Source organism: Anoplolepis gracilipes, chromosome 10, assembly GCF_047496725.1.
Source record: "Anoplolepis gracilipes chromosome 10, ASM4749672v1, whole genome shotgun sequence".
Classification (NCBI taxonomy): Eukaryota; Metazoa; Arthropoda; class Insecta; order Hymenoptera; family Formicidae; genus Anoplolepis; species Anoplolepis gracilipes.
This window is the reverse complement of record NC_132979.1, coordinates 3012232-3034446: the sequence shown is the minus strand read 5'-3', so window position 1 is coordinate 3034446 and position 22215 is coordinate 3012232. Positions and strand designations below refer to the sequence as shown.

The window sequence follows — 22215 nt, the reverse complement described above, 5'->3', positions numbered from 1 at the left end:
CAAGTGAGTTACGAGAGTTTGAATGCTTCATAAGGCTCGTAAAATTTGCGATTTCTCTTTCGTTTGTCGGCGAAGTTTGCGCGAGAGAAGTTCTCCTGCTCGTGCCTACATGTATAGACGGTCCATCAAGTTCTCTCTCATCCAAAACCAAATTGAACGCTCTCGCCTGACAAACGCTGTCTAACGAGTTACCTCTCGTCGCTTTGTGCCGTGCGAATCGAGTCGTCGCTGCCAATCGGTATTGTTGAAGAAAATCCAGTCGTGTTCCCGGGTCGATCGTTACGCGACTGCACGACAATCGGTAATCAAGTCGTGGGCGTTCAAGCTGCTTTGCTACAAAATTGGCCGTCACTTGTAATTGGCGACTGTGGATCTTCTCTATCGTCATGTGTTTATCGTATACTCTCTCGTAAACTTCTCTAATTAGAACGGCGAAAGTAACAGCGAGCATGGCATCGCTTCATGATGTTTTAATAGTACAGTATAAACTTGCATTTTAACGTGCTCCAGTTTTCTAAATAAATCCAGTCACACACATATAATAATAATCCGTGGACGTTAATTAACGTCGATAAAAAATTGGAAAGGTAAAAATGTTAATTGAGAAAAGTGGGTGCGTTTCTAATTTCAGAATGTCACCATCAACAGGTTTATAATATTCAATGATAAATTTAGCGCTCATCTTCATCGCAGTAAACATTTTTTACTAAATTATTTATCACGAATTTTTATCATTCCACGTTAATGCATAAATATTTCGTCGTGTAGACATTTCTCGAATCCGCGCAATGGAGAACTTTAAGACTGAGAGTGAATGCAAACCGCGTTTGAGATAACGAGATAACGAGCGCACATATTCATACATCCAAATCTGAAATGCGTGAGAAGACGTCTCTTTGTTCGCGCTCTCTTTCGGTCGCTGAACTATGCGAAATATCTGCAATATTAACACTACTCGCAAAAGTTTATACCGAGAATTATATAGGAAGAGAGAGAGAGAGAGAGAGAGAGAGAGAGAAAAGAGAATTTAATATAAAAATTTCCCGCCCGCTGTCCATCAAGATTGCAAGAATTTCATCAGTGCAACTTCCTCCAAATTGTTGCAAAATATCCCGATGTATCGGGCATCGAACATCGTATAACAAGAGCGTAATCGTTATATAATAAACCGCGCTGAATTTCCATTCGAACTATTCGGATATATCGTATAATTCGGAATAAAAGTAACATGCCTGAAATTTATTCGCTAGACTAGATTCGCTGGACTAGAGCCAAGTGTGGCGGAGAATTAATCTTGTTACATTACCGGTTCGTTACGCCGTTCCATTACGTTGTCATATGAATCGCACGTTATTATGAATTACGCAATCGGCTCTTGCAGTTCCGGAAAGCGCTCATCTCTCTCTCTCTCTCCCTCTCTCTCTCTCTCTCTCTATCTTTCTTTTCCTTTCTGTTTCCTTTTCTTTTGCGGTAATGAAATAGTTCACCGCGTATAAATCTGTAGCTCGTACACAATTATTCGAAGAAGAAATTTTATCTGCATAAAATCTATTTTACGGTAAAACGATGCAATATACGAATAATGAAAATCCGCTGCATCATCCTTTCTCATATCACGCGCGCACGTACCTGTATAAAAAAAAATGCACGGCTGCGCGGTTTTCTCTCTTCGAATTTAATTCTTCGTGAATTTTATCCTTAATGTAATATAATCCTACATTTACTTCGTCGATTTTTACTCGTTCTTGTAACTGAGATAATGTATTGCTATATTATTATGCTACGTAGCTGTATATTCAAAAAGAGCTGAGGCTGCACACAATCGCGAAAATTGTTGGCGCATCGCGAGATCACGATGAATTTTGAAACTTATAACGTTTGAGGCAACATTTAAAATGTATCACGCGCGTGAGGGGAGTTGATTAAATGAAAACTGTATCATGCTCAAATTTTAAAATTTTTCGAAAAAGTAAAAGCAAATATGTACTGCTACCTATATTGCCCGAATTAATCATTTTTTTTTTTTTTTTTTATGTTATGGAGAAAATACTACCGTAAATATATTTATGATAAAACGCCCGCTTTGCACTTTGATTTTACCTACATTTAATAATTTAACTCTTGATACACGATGAATATGTGAAAGGACAAAAATAATTGTTAAAATAAACGAAAATAATTAATATAAAAAATACTTAATAATTCAGTGAGACGCATTAAGCGTAGCCTAAGCTCCTTATCGGTCAAAGATATCGCGCTGTTTAATGTATAAAATCTCGTGTAAAATCTCGCATTGCGTTGTTCTACGATTGCATACAAATTTAGGTGGTATAACCACCAGTACCACGAAGGTTTATTGGAAACCCCGCGATCTGGGGTTACGATACAATATAACCCGGAGTTTAAATCGAGGCGAATGCACGTTGCATTTAACGTGAAAATAGGGCTCCGCCGCAAAATCAATACAGCCACGTAATAATATTTATAATACCTATATCATTAATTACTGTTTGATCATTAATTCAAATACGAATGATTAATGTACGCGATGATTAATTAAATAAATTCATGAATTAATGCTCCGTATCCACAGTTAGTTTCCAATATTGAATGAAGGCATCGATCACGGCAACGTTACTCGAATCGTGATATTACATCGTCGTATTTTCTCTCGGGACGTATTCTGCTAACGTTGACCTGATTTTTCATCGACTTTTCTTCGCGCATTTGTCGATAGGGAATGGCGGAAGCTTCGACGTGCGACGCACGATATCGAACACGTGTCAGGTATAAATAAGCCTCGAGGTTTTGCCATCGCATACACGTGCACGCTGTCAACATGGCTTTCGCTACTTCTCGCCGCTGCAACACGCAATAATTTCGACGTCTGTCACCCCGTGACGCGTCAGTGCACAACCTAACTCCGTGGATGAATTATTGCACTCTTGTACAATACGCCTCGCTCTGTCGTTCCATCGTTGGCGAATGCATTCAGTAAAGGCGATTGTGGAGAACGATATGCAGATCACGCTCGTGTATAGCGTGTCGGAAGAACGGTCAGGTCTCCGTTTTGGTGTCCAGTGACGTTTGGAAAATTTGACAACCAGATTACATATCGCTTGTAAATGTGAGATTTTTCGTCTTTTGTATGTGTGACCTGCATTTCGATTTATATGTTCTCTTATAAATTCATTCGTGCAATTGGAAATTAAACATTTATTAAAACAGAATGTCATGTCGTGGAAAGTCAGTCTCTTTCTTTCTGTCTATACTTTTTTAATAATTAAATTAATTTTATTATTGATATAATTGCAATATTTTATTCCAAACAAAATTGATGAATAATTTAATTTAAACAATCGACAAAATATCGCAATCAAAAAAATCTAATTTATTGCTTCTACGTGTAAAATTGTAGAAGAACGTTTGTCATACAAAAAAGTTCTCTCTCTTCTCTCGCTGACAATCGATCAAGTCAAAGCGATATGTTTTATCGCACCAAATAGTAAATACCTAATAAATACGAGAAGCAAAGATGTGACTCGCAAAAATCGTATACATATATCGGAGCGATATTACAATTTCATCACTCGTATTTTCATGCCACTGCAGAAAGACTCGTATGAATCCTCTTATTTATCGTTTGCCTTTTATGCGCGAATACGACTAAAGCCTGATGCAGCCGCACAGCCGATTGGATTCGTGGCATATCACGACCTGCAATATGCGCATCTTCGTTTAAACAGCACTCGTCTTCTGGATTTATGTACCGCGCACGAGGAAGCTTATTAAGCGAATTTTATATCCGTACGATCGTCCTCATAATTTACAGTTACATTCATACTCGGACGTACACAATTCATCCGGACAGTCACGCATTTTGGATCCACGAATAAGGACGTGTGATTTATCGGTTAATCTCACGCTGTTCTCACAATCTTTTTGTTGACGATAATGAGAAGAGAGCGAAAACCGTATATCCACCGATTATATAACAGTTGTGTTTTTATTAAGCGTGACGCAGCAGCAGTGTCTTTTAATCCGATCTTGGATTTCTATCAGAATGGAAGAGGAAACGAGATAGAGTCTCGTGTATAATTTTACAGCGGTGCATAAACCAGATGTTTGTGCAACAGCCACTGTCACGTCTGCTGATCGACGAGGGGATAACGTAACATTTCTGCATCTCCGTTCTCTTTCATCGGCCACAAACGGCTGCAGAAATTACGACCGATTGCGCGAGCGTCTTTCAAGCATGAATGAAATGTACGCGCGTGACAAGTTTCGTCTTGAAATCAACATGAGACGGGTCTTGATGTACCAGCACGTGCCAGCTGTGATCTGACATTTCTACCACGCGCAGCGAACCGATCCCGCACGATCTCTAACACGTATAGAGAAAGCGTCGTGTGGATCAAGAACCGTATACTTTTTCTTTCGTCTCAGACGAAGAACGTATCCTCCTGGAGATGTTCCAGATCGTTGTCATCGAAAGGAAAAAAGAGAGAGAGAGAGAGAGAAAGAGAGAGAAAGAGAGATCCTCAACGAATTCGTGCGATACACACGTCGAATTATGTATGAGGTTTTTGAAGTTATACTTAAAGAGCGGACGGCGAGATTTATTTTACTGAGACAGACGGCGACTTTCGAAACGCTGAGACTAATCGACAATCGAATCGAGATAGATCACCGTTTAGCAGATAAACCTCGACGAAAATAAAGAAGTGACCTTATCTGTCTTACATACAGCGTGAAAGATAGACTGTACCTCGTCTTTCATAATACACGTTTCACGTCGTAGACGAGAAATTTATCATACAGCGTGTTGCGGCAATAAAATGGAGTAACCAAGCGAGATTTTATGAAGTACGGAGATCTTTTCACATCAAGAGAGTGAACAAGAATCGAGGTTTAATATCGTCCATTAAATAGAAAAAAAAAAAAAAAAAAAAAAAAAAAAGATCCTGCCTATATCGATTTTAGCAGAAGCGAGAGAACAAGCGTTTATTGTCTGGCGGGAGGCAAATCCTCCTTGCCATTCATCCCGATGTTAAATCCTTCACGCTCGTAGAAATCGAGACTGCGTGACAATCTCAAACCTGTCTAGAAAATCGCGCGCGAATGGAAAGGCTAAACTCGTCCTTTTGACGATTTACGACTAATCATCTATCGATCGTCGGGATCGTCGTTGATTTTTCTTCCCACGCTCGCGCCTCGAGGAAAACGACTCTCTGATTACTCTCGATTTCCCCTCCCGGAGATTCTTAGTCACACTCGTGTCAGTCGTCTCACTCGCGTGTATCCGCTCGACTCGGCTCGAAGAGAATTGCTCGCGGGAAAGTGCGTCCCAAGGCGATGATAATTTTCGCGTCCGGGGATCCTGGCGCCTGGCGGAGAGCTCTCTTATCCGGTTCGCGTGCGGTGAGCTTGCGTGTCGTGAAATCGCGAGGAAACGTGAACGCTCGCTTTATGCGAGAGTGCCGAGAGCACAAAAGTGTCCGGATTTTATCCACACGATCGTATTCGCGACGATCGTGCTATTTGCCAATACGAGCGAGTCGACGCAGGAAAGATCTCCTCTGAATAGAGGTAATGATTGCGAAATAAAATTTGCGTAGTCGTGTTTAGCGAGCGTCGTATATTTTCCGGATAGTCGGAGTGCAAGAAAAAATTTCATATTTATACGACCTTACTTGTGACTTTGTGTAATTCTATTATTTCCAAATGATTCGTGCATCATATGCATATGTATGATGCGACGATAGTGAACTAAAGGAAAAATTCAGGTGATATCATTGCGTTATTTCTCTAAATAATTCTAAATTGTGGAAAGTAAAATATTTTTTTTATATAAGTATTTTATACTTTTTAGACATAAAACGTATATATTTTTTAAATACATATAATAAATGTTTATTGTATTATTTTTATTGTTTTTAAAAATACAATATCTTTTTAAATATAACAAATAATAAAAGACACATATATTTGGTAAATATAATATTTATTTTATATTTTCTAAACCTTTTGTGTATATAACATGCATATAAAATTAATTTTATTCGATTCCGCTGGGAATTGTTGCCTCTACTTTCTTTCTACTGTATATTTTATAGGGTAGCATCGGCGAACGTAAGGTACTCGATAACATTATTTTTCTAAATAAACTTCTCTCTGGAGAAGAGAATTTTCGCGAGGAGAGTGTACGTGAATCCCTGTTCAATGTTTTGCAGTACGTTTTACACCGACATTTATCGGAGCGAAACGGGTTTTTCAGAGAAAAGACGCGATATATGTTTATCGGAGTGAAACGAGTTTTCAAAGGACAACTCGGAATATCGAAGTGAATCAACATTTCTATCTCAGCGAAAGAAAGATCCTCTTCAGGATCTAGGTTGCTCGTAACTTCTTCATCACCCCTTAACGTTATTTCGTAATAGAACGATTTATCTGAACGCATGTGATCGCCATTAGAGCAGCAGAAGGCATCAGTCGAGAAATGTCCGACCGTTTCGCTGTAATCGTCGTGATAATCGGCGGAAATACAAAATAGCGTTGCCAACCAGATGCTTATTTGACGGCAGCAAACATTCTCTTTCTATTATATCGCGGTAAATATGCTCCCTTGATTATGCCCCACTTTATTCTTGTGTACAATTCGTAAGTGGATTGATAATAAACGTATGGGAACCGATTAATGGACTGAATAATAATTACAGAAAAAATACTGGATATAAAATATAAATACATGTAATATATGTATATAAAAAGAAAAGAATGAGGAAAATATTGTACAAATAAAACTATATATAAAATCAAGTTCTTTAGAGAAAAATGAAATAGCATAATTTTAGTGATAATAAGTGTAAGAATTTACATCTTTAATGATTTTTTTAGTAATTATTGATTCTCTCGTGAGAATACTATTATGTTACATTATTTGCCGAACGATTTCGATTACTCCATTCGATCTTACTTGTAGATGCACGCATACATTAAAATGCAAATTGTTGCAATGCATATGTCTCAATTATTGGTTAATAAGCGATTCAAAATAAGCACATTACATTGATGTATATGTATGTTGAAATGTTCGTATTGCAAGTCATACGAAGTGATTTAGTATTCTTTTTATTGAAACCTCAAAAAATGTCAAGGTTCGAACAAATCAGAATTTATTTGACACGGTTTCATTATCCTCGAATAGTCAGTAACACCGTTTATTATCCTTACAAAAAAATACATGGCAGAAAACGTCGCTAATGTTCGGGAGAATTACAAGCTGGTATATTGCATAAATCAATCATGCGAGAAACAAATGTGATCAAGATATTCAAAGATCAAGGATCGGAGATTATTTGCCGAGCGAGAATAGCTCTGCGATGAATAGCTAATATTCAAATAATTAATATTCTAGCTATTATTTTTAATTCAAAATATTATATATAAACTTTGAAAATAACTTATTCTAATATTTGTTATTTGCATTTTTTAATAAACATTTAAATTTTTCTTAACTTATATCTATAAATTTTATTAAAAAATCTTAACGCAGCATTATTGTGAAAATCAATACTTCCAAATAATTTGTGCAAAAAGTTTAAAAATAAGATTTAACTAAAACATACTTTGTATATAAAATCTAAATATTATTATAGTAATAATCTGTGCACAGATTTCGAAAATATTCGCACCAGTAATCGATGATGATGATGATAATCGATGCCAAATAAAAAGAATATAATTTCTAGCATCAACTACTGTTATTATTATTATTATTATTATTATTATGATTATGATTAGCGACTGTGAATTTCACAATGATTATTAAAACGTTTGTCTCAATTAAACTGTGATATGTTTGATCAAGTGTGATGGCGAAACAACTCTCCCTTTGGGAAACTGAATACGTAGGAGGTTAACAAGTCGATAAACCAAGATTTGCAAGTTTATTGCTTCCCCAACACTTGACCCGGATTTAAACGCGAGAAATTCATTCGCTAATAATCCTACGCTATGACGGTGCGTATCTCAAGACACATCGATGACTGCGAGAAAGTACATTCTTTGCTTTAGACATTGTCTGCCTCTGTGTTCGCCTACGAATCTTTTCGTCAATCTCGTTCAGATAGCACAACCCACGTAATTATTCTAGACAACAAGTATAGGATTTCATCTCAAAATTGCAACAGGCCATAAAGGAACAATAATAATACCAAAATTTACATAAATTTCAGTATAAATTATTATTTCTCTATTTTATATTCCTTTTTCTCTCACGATTAAGTTGTAGCATAAAAATATTTAATTTTAATTTTGTTTGTCTGCAATCCATTATTAATAATTTTTTAATAGGAAATTCAGAAATTCCGCGGCCATATAAAAGACGATATAATTTATATGAATACTGCAAGATTTACAGACTCGTTTCAAACGATATTTGAGCCGGATATCAGTAACGGAGATTAATTCACGAATAATCCGCCGTGAATAATTGCGCGGTCACGAATATTCGAGAACCTGAATCATGAGAAAGTGATACTCGTCATCTGATAATTGGCTACAAATGTTTCTACTCGAGTACTGCAAAGATTTCGCTACGAAAATCGGCTATAATTTACATGCAGAACAATCTCTTTGCGATTCACCGACGATTTCGATTTAATCCTTTAATACGTAAGAGCGGAAATTTATCGGTTAACCAATCGACCTAAATGTGAGATCGATTCGCGATCATTCAAGTGTGACGCTTCTCACATTGATATAGTGAGATGTGCATTCTCGAATAATAAATGCTTCCTGTCAAGTGCACTTAACGACTGGTCCTTTCGGCAAAGACCGAAAAGAAAGTAAGGAAGCGGGGGATTTATTTAACGTGATCGAGTATCTTCTCTGTCAAAAGTCTCGTTAGCTGTCAGTGATGTAACAATAAGTATGAACATCACGGTGGTAAATAACAGTTTCAATGAAATGAAAATGAGATACCCGGATGTCATTAAATTAAAATAATAAAAAATATATTTGATTTTATCGATTAAATTATAAAGTAAAATTATATACATATAGTATCTCATTTTTTAATTTGCAATTTGAATAGATCTAATATTTTATTTAATATATGTATACGTATGTTTCATTTATATTAGAAATGTTATATTATAAATAGTTTAAGTATATATTTATATATTTATTTACAAAAATTAAATTAAATATATTAATATATGTATATTAACGCATATTGAGTTGAATTTAATTTCATAATTTTATAAGTATTTAATAGTATTTAATAGTATTTTAAGATATTTAATATAACATATTTCCAATTTAAAAGATACATAATAATTAGTATCCAATAATTCATTGAATGAAATCGACCAGTAAGTCAGCGTCGGATTAAATCCGATCCAACGAACGTCATGTTCGCTGGTCATTGATTATGCGCAGTGATTCATGAATGATCGAGTATCCGCGAAACAGAGATGATCACGAGAAAGTGAACGGGTTGCGCGGTTGTCCGGTGCGCCCCTCGATTTCTCCATAAATGCCGGCCGCAGCTGATAGAGATGACGCCATTTCTCATTACGACCATTCATGTCCCCCTGTCCCCCTCGTAATAATTACGCTACTACGCGAGTAGTCACCCGTCTGGCATTTCTGTCACATCCCGCGTGGAGGACAACACGCGCGCACGCAGTCCTTGCCCAGCACTTGTTTCAGGCGTGGATAACGATGTGCACACCTAATTGGCGGGATAATTATCGCTCTACATACACACAGCTACGCGATGAGTTTCGGACATGTCGGAACGACGACTGTCTTTCCCAATGGCTCCCCAACATGTATAATTAAGCCAATTTATCAATTATTCCACCCGAAGGTTTCACGATGATCCGCCCTGCTCTGTTTCGACGAGCTGCGAGAAGATTATTAATCCGGAATAATTTCGATTATAAAATGTGTGTTAATAATTTCTGTCATAATAATTTCTAATAATGTAAAGAAATGTCAGCTCGTAAAATCGATGAAATATAATGAATAAAAGTGATAATCGCAAAAAGATACAAAATACAAAAATCATTAAAATATGTAATTCTCATCAATTTCTGTAACAAGATTGCTACACAATTAGATTTTTCTGATTTAAATTTCTAATTATGTTTGGCCACGAACGTGGAAAATTCCCGCACACTAACAACTGCGCAAATGAAACCGCTAAAATGACCGAGGAATGTAAACAAAGAATGAAATTAGGTATTGCGCGTATATTTAATAGTGTATATTAAACGTCATGTAATTAGCATGCGAGGACAACGCGTGTTACCGCAAAGTTGCATTAATCTCGCAACGGTTCGCGTGCGCATCGCATCACATAACTCGCGTTGCAACAACAGCAGCCTCAATGCAACCGACGTTATATGCAATTTAAACCGACATTGTTGCTGTCATACTCGTCCAATGTTAACCTTAATTCGCACGACATTCTCTTCTCGTCACGTAAAATATTAAGACGCGAAATATTTCAAATATCTCACGACGCCAGCGTATTACAAAGAATGCAGAGCGTCGCTTCTTGAATATTTCCGGAGAGAGAATGAGAGAGAGAGAGAGAGAGAGAGAGAGAGAGAGAAAAAGACTAACGACATATTTTTAAATTAAAGTCTATAAAAATAAGGACAAGGGAGATTTAAAAAAATAAAAGAAAATATGGAATATAGACAAATCCCTCTTTTATTATTTACATATTGTTGCCTCTTTTCCGAAATGCTGATTGGTTGTCTTGATGTCTCGTTGTCAAGTGCATTATTGCGACTTGTTTCGCGCGTGTCCTCTACAGGCTGTCAAATTTTGACAGTTTATGTGACAGCTTGTAAAAAAATTAAATTAAAGAAAAGTTCAAGAAAAAGATAGATACATATATATTATATATGCATGTAATTGAACCTATGTATAAACTTTTTCCATTATATGTATGTTTAATATGTAACTTATATATTGTGTAATTAATAGAAAAAAGAAGAGATGGAAGAAAAAAGGAGAAGGAACATAATATTAAATAAAGAAAGAGAAAGAGAGAGAGAGAGAGAGAAAGAAAAAGTAAACAGGATGTTTTCTTAAAGCCACCTGTAGATATTAAAATTAAATATTCAACAATCAATTAGCATTGCGAAAAAGAAATTGTAACGTTTAACCTTAACATATACAATAATAACCATACAAGACGATATAAACACACATAAAATAAATGGCGCGCGCGTGCTTAAAATGTTGTAATTAATATAAAAATGATATTGATATCAAACAAAATATTGTACAAGCAACATTGTGTGCATTTTAATTATAAATAATATTTTTAAAGGTGTATACCTTTGAAACATTATTTCGTACACAGTTTTAGGATTGTGGCGTTGCAAAGAATACCATATGATACGACCGACGTTTAATCCGCGTCTTATCTAATCAACCGAGCTTCCTACGATTCAAATATCACAACGCGACATTATATGCATCTCGTGATTCGCATTTTGTACATACATTGAATAATAAATGCCCATCTCGCTGCGTTCTATTAACAGACTCTATTGTCGTTCTCTCTCACTACCTTTTGTCTTTATTACACGCTTTGCCGTAATACAGAGAGAACTTGGTGAATCCGTGGACACGTTAACTATTGGGAATTCCAAAGTTTCCCGGTGCGTCACGCGCGCGGGATTCTCGCCGGTCGTTGCACCGTCCAACCGCATTTCCGCGCCGCGAATGCATCCCGCGTGCACATGCACCGGTAACTAAGGCTACATATACGTCACGGTGCACAACAGGGAAACGTAATGCGGTGAATGCAATGGAGCATCGAGATGGAAAAGACAATGGGACATAGATGGGGAAGGGGCTGAAGGGAGGAAAAGCGAGAGGCAGCGACCGAAAATGGACGAGACCGAGAGACGGGTAGGAATAGACGAAAGATGGTCTCGCGTTAAAGTCGTGTCGATAGATTGCGTCGTCGTTTGTACTCGCGTTTATTGTGCCGTCACGACTCTCCATTCCGCGAGAAGACCAAGAGGCAGCTGTCTATCAGGAGATGAGAGTAAAAGAGAGAGAGAGAGAGAGAGTTTCACGCAACAGGCATGAGAGATATCCGAGAAGAGTGTCACGAGCAGATGCGCCACGTGCATCTCGCGTCGTCGGCGAAATAACTCTGCAAGAGATGCATCGCCGCACCTAAAACAGCATTCTAAAGATATGTTTGGACTCGTGTAACTACTCAAAGTAAAAAAAAAAAAAAAAAAAGATGGAGGAATATTTCTCTTTCTCTCTCTATTAATTCTCGCGATCGGAACAATTTAGCAACACCATAGCTAAATAAATTTCCTAATTCTCGTAGAACTGCGCTTACAATCGTCTTCATAAATTTGAATCAAGGTAAACCGACATTTAATCTCACGTTACATTGCCGTTCTATTTTTAGAAAGGGACGGAAAATCAGTTATACCGCGTGTGGTTAGAGCGTTAACTGATATTTATGGAAGCGGTTCTGTGTGTGTGTGCGAAACGAGGGTTAAGCCGAATTTCCGCGCGACTTAGGAAAGAAAGCAATTAACCGTGTACGCGCACACGTTGCGTACGGCTAATCAAAACGAATGACCCGCGGAAGAGCGGCGCTCTAAACCCGGACAGGCCGACAATAGAGCCGAAGGCCTCCGGGTTACCTACTTTTAATTGCGAGCACGTTTCACGCTCGACGGAGCGTTCGCCGCACCGGACGAGCTATAAATTTCCAGCCGGAGCGTTTAACCCCGTTGCAGCCGCAAAACTAATTAGTCTGGCAGTAATTAATCTTTCATCTCCACGAGCGGGCGACGTATCTGTCTCGTATCGTCTCGCGTCCAAAAGAAATCGCTGCGTAATTTCGTACCTTTTTTTTCGCCAAACGATTGCTCGCTAACGTACTTGGAATCGTTTATCGATACGATATCACTTCGATATATCGTGTGTTCTTTTAGAAAGCATTCGGGCGAAATATATTTGGATGAGATAGAGTTCTCTCGATATCGTACGCTCTCTTTTGCGATTTATTTCGATCAAAATGGAGTTTTATTCACGCCAACAAACTCATCTCCTATCTCTGTAATGACGCTCTATTTACGACGATTTTATAGCGACTTCTATCGGTTCGACTTCCATGACGATTCGGTCGTATCCTGCACGTGGTATTTCATCCGCAATTAACCCCGTCGCGACACGTTCTCGAATTTAATCCTTAAGTGCATTCCGCGCTGTTTATCGCCCCTTAATTGACGCGACGCGATAAGAAACACTACCGCCGTCCCACTTTCTAGCAAGTCTTTTCGTGTCGCAATCGTGACACCGTGTCGTGAACGCCTACGTAACCTCCCGTTTAGGACAAAAAGCGTGGACCTGAATGTCTGTTAAATTTCAAGTGAAACTTTACGATGTCAACGATGCGAAAAAAAAACCGAAGCAAAAATATCACTGTTGTGTAATACGTTAATACGTTTGTATTTATAGTTAAATACACATTTAAAAAAATGCAGTCTTGTATATATTTTATATATTTTTTTTTCAATAAATTATCGGAAAGACAAAAGAGAAAAGAACATTTTTTTTTAATATATAAGATTCAAAAGAACAGGTTATCTTTTTTATTATGTGTAAAATGTGAAGAATTGTTTATTGCATAATTAATTTTGTTCTGAATCTAAACACAGTCTTAATTCTGATTCTCAAAGAGAAGATTGTTCTCGCGAAGAAAATTCTTCGCCCATTTCCAACGACTTTATTCAATAGTGCAATCAGGGTTATAATATGCAATTATAAACAATTTTGTAATAATTAGCAACGTATAACTTAGTGTTTATCATTTTTTACATGGCAATTAAAAATCTCTAATGCGAGAAATCGTGTGCGTTAAAAGCGCGTTAGAAAAATCACTGGAACCTACATGGTTTTACTCAGGAAGAAAGGAAGTCTCTCACAGTCACGTCTGCCGTCGCCACGATCCAATTAATCCGTCTGACAATTATTTTCCACCTCCTCCCGAACCGGAGCATGTTTTGCGCCGGTTTTCGTGAGAATGAGCGTGCGATCGTAATTATCTGCAGTTTATCTAGGGAACGAAGCGGAGCTGGCCTCTCTCTTATCGCACGCGCAAAACAATGGTTGCGCATCCTCGGTCCCCGGTCGCAACGCACCGTGGACAATGCACTTCCGGTGTGCATTTCGCGCACGCGGTGACACGGACCGGCTCGCGTTTCAATTTGTAACGTTATGCTACGCCGATATCTCGCAACGCACAATATCGGTAGATACGAGTAGATGCGGGTCGATTGTGAAAGGGAGAGTCGTTGCCGTGTGTGTGTGTGTGTGTGTGTGTGTATGTTTACGTGTGTGCGGTGTATTTATTTTCCTTTTACGAAAAACCGTAGAGAACATATTGAATTTACATAAATCAATATTAATGCATTAGCCCGCGCTATTTCTATAAATGTAAAATTTTCCCTCTCTTTCTCTCTCTACATCATGTTAAAAATAAATAATCTCGGCTGCGACTTTTTCGACCAATTTGCAATCATTAACGCAATAGCCTGCTAATTGTACATGTTATATTGACAAATAAAATTAGTATGATTAATTTTTATCGCGACGACATTCCATCGTGCCAGTTAACGCGCAAAAAATTCCCATTGATTTCCGGTCTACAAAAATAAACTTTAAAAGTGTTTATCAGTAATTTAACGTATTAATTAAGAAGAATAAGAAATAACTTTCAAACTTTCCCATATTCCGTATTCTACTTAATATTATCACAGAAAAGTTTAATATGCTCATGTATCGCGGCTATATATCTTTCAATTAAAAGAATGTCTATTGTTCTTTTGCTTACAATCTGATAAACATGTAGTATAAAGTGTACATTATACATATTTATTTAATTTGTCAACTTAAACTGAAAAAAAAAATTTCTGTTACTAATTTTTATTTGAACGTGTACATGGAACAAGATTGACATACATACATGTCAAATTTATTAAAAAAATATATATATAAAATACACGTAAAAACAAAATAGTCCCTAAATAAAAATGCTACTCACGCTCTTTGTCGAAAAAATAAATTTCTATTAGCATTTCTCTATACATACATCTGCTTGTTTAAAAAAAAAAAAATTTCTGTTACTAATTTTTATTTGAACGTGTACATGGAACAAGATTGACGTACATACATGTCAAATTTATTAAAAAATATATATAAAATACACGTAAACACACAAAATAGTCCCTAAATAAATATGCTACTCACGCTCTTTATCGAAAACATAAATTTCTATTAGCATTTCTCTATACATACATCTGCTTGTTTAAGGGTCAATGAGGTTATTAAGCGGCGACGCGATGCGTCAGTAGCGATCGTGAGTAACGGAAGAATGCGCTCGTCACAAGTGCCAGATCATTGACACGATCGCGTATCAGACGTCCTCGTCATCAATGAAGGGGTCACTCATCGTCATTATCGTAGTAGATTTCTTCGTACGAGCTAGCCGAGCGATTAATAACATATAGGTGGCGACTAGTCATCTGGGCGAGTCTCATTAAAAGCACGTCGATCGAATTAAGGCCGGGCTTTTCTCGCGCACATTAAGTGGGTCGTTCCCGGATGCCGTTGTCTGATTAGCTCTCTCACGGAACAGTTGCCCGTATCTCTTTCTCTCTCTCTCTCTCTCTCTCTTGCATCATCGTAGTATCAAAGTCGACGCCCCAGTTTTTCTCTCACCTCTGAGGTCAGGGTATCGGAGTAACGTAAAGGGATCGTCCACCCCTGTGAAAACCTCTCGTTCGCTTTTTACATCATGCTCGTAAATCGTGCAATTTTCCCATCAGATGGATTTAAAAAATATCGCAAATATTTTTCTTTCTCTTTATACATGCAACGCAGTCTTTCTTGCATTTTTATTGTATTATCCAATAACGAGATATACATTGTAAACTTTATATATTCAATTTTGATATTTCTCGCTGAATTTTAGAATCTTAGTTTTTCGACGATAAAATATTTCTCTCACACAGATCGTGTGAGAGAATCCTTTGTATCTCGATTAATTGTCAGCCGTAATATCATATTGTTTGCCTAAATTCTGAATTTAGCGTAAAGCATTTAAAATGTAAGTAGGTCGGATCATAATTATAACTTTCGTTCTCATTCGACGAGTCCATTTTCCGATGACAATTGAAATTTCTGGGATAGTCGGAGCTGTGCTTAATAAAGGGCGTTGTGGATATTTATAGGCCAGCACCCGCCGTGCTCGCGTACAATTCAGTTACATACATATACACCAGAAATCGATGAGCTTTTGTACGCGCGCACGCAGAGGGACGACACACTTTCTCTCTCTTTCTCTCTCTCTCTCCGCAAAATAATAAACTCCCTCTGCATTCCAATATTGCGTAATAAATAAAATGTTGTGTAATAAATTTTATATCTATTTTATTTTTAGCGTGACAGAAAATTAAACGTGTGTAAAATTGTAAAATATATGGAATGAAAAAAATGTTGAAGTAAAATCACTGTTTAATCTCTTTGATAGCCAGAGATTGTTTGAACGTTTTTTTTTTTTTTTTTTTTTTTTTATATACATATATAAATGGTTTGATATACGGATTTTATATCAACGAAAAATCTCTGAAAAATCTATGTCGATAAAGCGATAAGCAATGCGCGTCATCTCACAAAATTATCATGAAACGTTTATGTATCTCTAACATCTCCTTTTTTTCTTCTTTTCTAGGCAACAATGAACGGACCAGTTTATGCATCATCCTGTCCCGCATTGCAATCGAATCTCTCACTGCATAGTTCATCCTATTACAGCGAGTATAGCGGCACTACACGAAGACGGCTATCTTCGACAGGCGAGGCGGATACTTCCGCCACGTCGAGTTACGAAGGTAGCGACAGCTCCGAAAACAGCGATGAGTCGCGTCTCGATCCCGTCAGTCAGATTGAACGAGAACAACTCGAGACCTTCTTTCGCGGATTAAAATCGCAGGTAAGCTTCACAAGTACCGCGTTAAATCATTTATTTTTAATTAATTAAATTATATTTTTAATTAATGCATTAATTAAAAATAATTATGTTAGATTAAAATTGTGCAGAAATAGAGTGAACGAAATAATTTTTATACGTGCAATGCGTCAGAAAAAATAGACCTAAGCGCGTATATAATTGCAGAGATTTTTAATAAATATATAGAAAAGATTTATTAAATAAAAGAATTATTATATGTGCGATATTTCGCAGGTATTCGTCTGCGAATCGCTGGCGAACCTGTATCTCGGCAGCGCCTCTCAGACAGAGAGGTGGGAGCTTCGTTTTACCGGGATACCCGTGGTGGTTCTCGATCTTGGTGAGACACGATCAAGATCCAAGAGGCGGATTCAAATTTTACTGGCAGAACGTGGTACTTGCTTCACTCTCTGGCGCGAGACTATCGACAATCTCTCATCGTACAAAGTAAGTGTCGTCGCATAATATTCACGTGATTAACTTTTTAAAAAAGTCTTTGTGAATATTGCGATATATCTCCAGCAATTCTCCAAACGTGAATTATTGCAAATGATCACTACGTAATAGCCGATAAATTAGCAATGGTAAATTATCAATATTCGAGCTTGGGCCGTGCAAAAACGGAAAATTCGAAACATGATGTTAACAAAAGAGCTTCTTGTCGCATTTATATTACAAAGCAGCTTGTATTTCAAAAGCCTCGGACATTTAACACCGTTTCAAATTTCTCACTCGTGTTTGCAACACGAAATAAAAATGATGTGCGCGGTATTTTTAAGCCTATATAAAGTATACGATATAAAGTTAATTAATTTTTTTAAATGTTATTTAAGGTTTAAAATATTCTTTTTACGTTACTTTTACATTACTCTAAGATATCCGTTTTACCGTTACTTATTTATATCTTTTCATTTCTTGATCTTTAGATACTTTGACTCTCGACCCCGACATGATATTGACATTATTAACGTTTTAATTATTTAACATAGTTAAATTTTAATTATTTGTACACGTGCTACTGAGGAGAATCTTAAAAAAAAAAAAAAAAAATCCACAAGTATAGCTCTGTAATTTTTAAGTTGTTTTTAATTTGTTTATATGTTTAAATATACTTGTATCCTGTATTCTGTTTTTTTTGGCCTTTGATTTTACATGCTTTTTAGATTGATATCGCTGAAACCTATGTAAATTGCTTTAATATATAATATAAAGTAACTTTCAAGGCGCAAACTACTCTTGCGAAAAAAATCACGATTGTGCCGCACCTTCCCTTCACATTTCACGCTGATTAAGAGCCCTTGAAATTCGCAGGTGTCTGGGCCGGCCTTTCACACCATGTGTCTCTCGTCGGACCACACTCGTCTGGCCGGACTTAGCTTTGACAACTCGAAAGCGGCCAACGATCTGTGGCAGCACATAGAGCGCCTTGTCTCCTGTCCGGAGAACATCAGCCTATCGGTGCCGGGCAAGAAGAAGAAGAAACCCGTGCAGAAGAAGATCGTGCTGCCGGCCAAGAGCAACATCAGCCAGCCGTGCCAGTTCCAGCACGTGACCAGCGTGGACGCGGCCGATCGGTCGCGTTACTTCTCGCTGCAGACGTTGGTACCGGCGTTGAGCGAGCTTGAGAATTCGCTGGAGGCGAATTTCTGAGACAAGCCTGACGCCTCCGCCAAGCTCTCGTAGAAGCGACGTAGCGCGACGCCCGACTCCCGCCGCTTTCTTCCCCGGAAGTGATCTCTCCGGGAAAGAAAGATTCGCGAAGGGAGAACATCGTCCAAGTCCTCAAAGAAGGACTGACTACGGCGTCGCGGATCTGTCTCAAAGAGAGCTGTAGTAACGGAAGGCGAACGCTGAAAGACGACACCGCGGATATCCGACCGGAAATCCTTTTATCTTTTTGCTCTTCCTCCGAAGTAATTGTAGACGGTCTAGAGAGCCAGGTTAAAGGGAAGGAGGAGATATATCGATAAAGCTTTAACGATGAAGGAAAGGCGGAACTGGGTTTTTTTTTCTTTTCGAAGAGCCCTCCTGTAGTTTTGCTCGAATTCATCTTTATCTTCTCGTGTGCCCCCTTCGATATAATCATCCAACTAGTTTGCTAAGAGTTAATGGCATAAATTAGGTAAGGTAACGCGCTGAATTCCAATTTCACCTTCGTTTTCACGATTGTTGTCTGAGAAACGAGGGATAAAAAAATCGAAGAACCTTGAAGAGACAAAGAGGAGCGAGAGAAGTGACGGAGAAAAGAGACGTGTCTTACTCGGGATAGACTAATCCGTTAATGTCACGTGCGCAAAGTACGAGACGTAGTCGTCTGCAGGCCAAGGCGGAACATTCATCAATCCTTCTAAGCACTCTCGAGAACGATTACGATTGATGTCTGCGACTGCGAATCCTGACTGCAGCCTCGAGGCGAAACAGAAAGTTCCCTCGAGGCGAACTATCCGAGTCACGTCGCTCGAGAGGTTCTACTCTCTTTCTCTTCAATCAGTCCTTCTCCGAATCCCATGTCGTAAATTTATTATAAACGAAAAGGAAGAAAAGGAAGACTCTATCGAACATTACATTCCATTCTAATAAATTATTTTATTAACATTAGTGCATCGCGTAAATATTTGCATTTTTTAATTTAATTCCGACTAAAATGGTAGAAAAGAAATTATTCGAAATAAAAATCGAAAAGATTATAAATATGAAAAAAAAAAAATGATGAAAACGGAGAAAATTCACCTAAATTATTAATGAAATTAATAAATTTGCAAATTTATTATTTTATCTTAAAGAAATAAATATATATATATATATATATATATATACACATATATTAAATATATTTTTATTTTTTTACTTTGCATGTATACGCAATAATTCTGCGTATATCAGTTTTAAATTATCTTTAAAAATTTAAACAGGGCGTTGTTCCAATCTTGCGATGTAACGCGACAGTAGGAGCAAGCGATTTCACGACAGAATGTCAAAGACGCGAAACCTTGACACGAAAGCAAACAGCGCGCGGTAAAAAAGAAACATGCAAATGTATGCGAAAGGTACTTCCGGGAGCATCGTATCGGTTGTATGCACATTGTTGCTCTATTCATCATGAAAAGACAAGCTTTCTCCCCGACGAGTGTGAGGAAAAAAAAGGTACGGCTTATAATTAAAAGGCATATGCGCTACCACGGTGAAAATCAAGGAAGCTTTCAAAGTGCATTATGGTGTGTTAATAACTGCCATGAAATACCATCGTTATGACGAAGTTAAATTTAATGCCTTGCCGACTGCATTCAGCGGTAAAAAGCCAATAATTTCAAGAGGAAGTACTTAAAGATGGAGTGGCATTTATCTTTAATTAAAGGAAAAATCTATTTCCTCTGCCATTGTCAGTTGGAGAAAAGACAGAGTATGTCGCTGATTCAGCATATGCCTAATAAAAGAATGCAATGCGATTTTATGTAAATCAGTTCAAAGAATTAGAACGTTGCGTGAATATTATGTGACTTAGCGATTAAAATAATATTATATATAAAATGTCAGAGAGGAGATTGTGGAACAAAGTATATCAAAGAAGAGCCAGCTCTTCGTAAAGTAGAATGTCAACGTAAAATAATTCATTGACGTCTCTATAGCGGAATCGTAATAAAATTATAAATACACATATATGATTGATCGCGTCGATGAGCGATGTAGAGGTCGATATATCTAAATCAAAAGAACAAAATACTGCCGAATGTTTATGCAAAATAAATTGTAAGATTACGAGCGACGACGTATAGGGTACTGGAGACAGACATTGTGCCAAAGTATTGTATATGAAACAATAGAAGAGCGACATTAATTAATTAATATTCGAACCAGATTCGTGCTTCCATAAGACTTGGAAAGAGTCACAGTCCACAATATACATTTTGCAATTTAGATTATTACTATAAATTCGTGTCAGCATTGTTTCCAGTACGCTCGTAACGCTCGCGAATAAACCATTACGATGTTAAATAAATAGATTATTAATTAGAAAATTAGTCGGATCGACGTGCATGACATGTCCATGTGTAACGAATTCTACTTCCTACCGTTTCGGCTCGTTAATGTGTCCGTAGATTTCGGTAGAAATTCACGATCTTGTTGTCGACAACTTTTACGCTCGATAAAATGTTAAAATATCTAGATCATTATAATTCTGTCCAAGTGAAATAATATTAGAGAATTTATTTCGAAACATCCAATTGAAATACTACATTCTAGTTAATGTATTATTATTATTAAGGATTAATATTTTAATTTAGATTTTAGATTTCAGGATACGATTTTAAGATTTCACCCAGTTTGAATTCTTATAGCGTTTCCCAAATATTTTTTGTAAAGTCTATCATAGATTTAGACACATCTTTTTAATCTTATGCTGAAGTTTGAAATTTTTCTCATGTTATTTCATTTGGATGTACTTGGTCCATAACTGAAGACGGAGACGAATATTCTTTCTGCACAGCTTTCTAAAGCGGAAAATTGATTTCTTGAGAAAATCGTGTGCGAGGAGGTCGTTCAAGAACGACAAGAAGACTGGTTTCACCATCTCACGCGTATCTAGACAGTTGTAACAATAAGTACCTATGTAGTAATAGTGAAACATTAGAACGACTTGATTTTATTTTTAGAATCAATTGCGCATCGTTCGACATTCCTTCAGCGTCATCATCGTTTGTATCGCTTCAAAACTTTCGCTTCATATCCATTGCGAATCAAACAGCGTTAGCGATTAAGATTAATTAGCGTGTATCGGTATCTCTAAGTTAGATTCGCCCGGAGGAATTTTTTTATCGTGTTAGATTAGGTGAAACAGAAACGTAAAATGCTTTAACGCAGGATTTATACGCACACTTTGGTCACGTGAGTCGCAGATTTCTTTCGCAGGAGAAAATCCGGGTGCGTATATTCTAGACATTTAAATAAATAATGTAACTTCGAATTAATGTTAATTTCATTATCTACGACTGTGATATAAATATATGTATTTGTATCGTTACGTTCCCCGTAACATGTATCCGCATTAATCAATCACTTGGAGATATAAGTTTATGAATATATCGTATGTAATAATTATTATTCTTATTGTGCTAAAATAAATAGTAACTTCATGAAGC

At 37.1% G+C, this 22215-nt stretch overlaps 1 protein-coding gene across 2 annotated transcripts in view; it reads left to right on the top strand.

The window, feature by feature from the left end:
* Nucleotides 1–21722, top strand: part of Mesr3 (misexpression suppressor of ras 3) — a 45982-nt gene extending 24260 nt beyond the window's left edge. The window contains exons 1-4 of one of the 2 annotated variants that reach the window (XM_072901323.1): nucleotides 3323–5589; nucleotides 16799–17059; nucleotides 17312–17524; nucleotides 18389–21722. In XM_072901323.1, coding sequence (XP_072757424.1) covers nucleotides 16805–17059; nucleotides 17312–17524; nucleotides 18389–18727 — 807 coding nt within the window. In that variant the 5' untranslated portion in view covers nucleotides 3323–5589; nucleotides 16799–16804 and the 3' untranslated portion in view covers nucleotides 18728–21722. Of the gene's footprint in view, nucleotides 1–3322; nucleotides 5590–16798; nucleotides 17060–17311; nucleotides 17525–18388 lie in introns of those variants that run through there. The other variant, XM_072901322.1, reaches the window with a different exon arrangement.
* The last annotated feature ends 493 nt before the right edge of the window (nucleotides 21723–22215 follow it).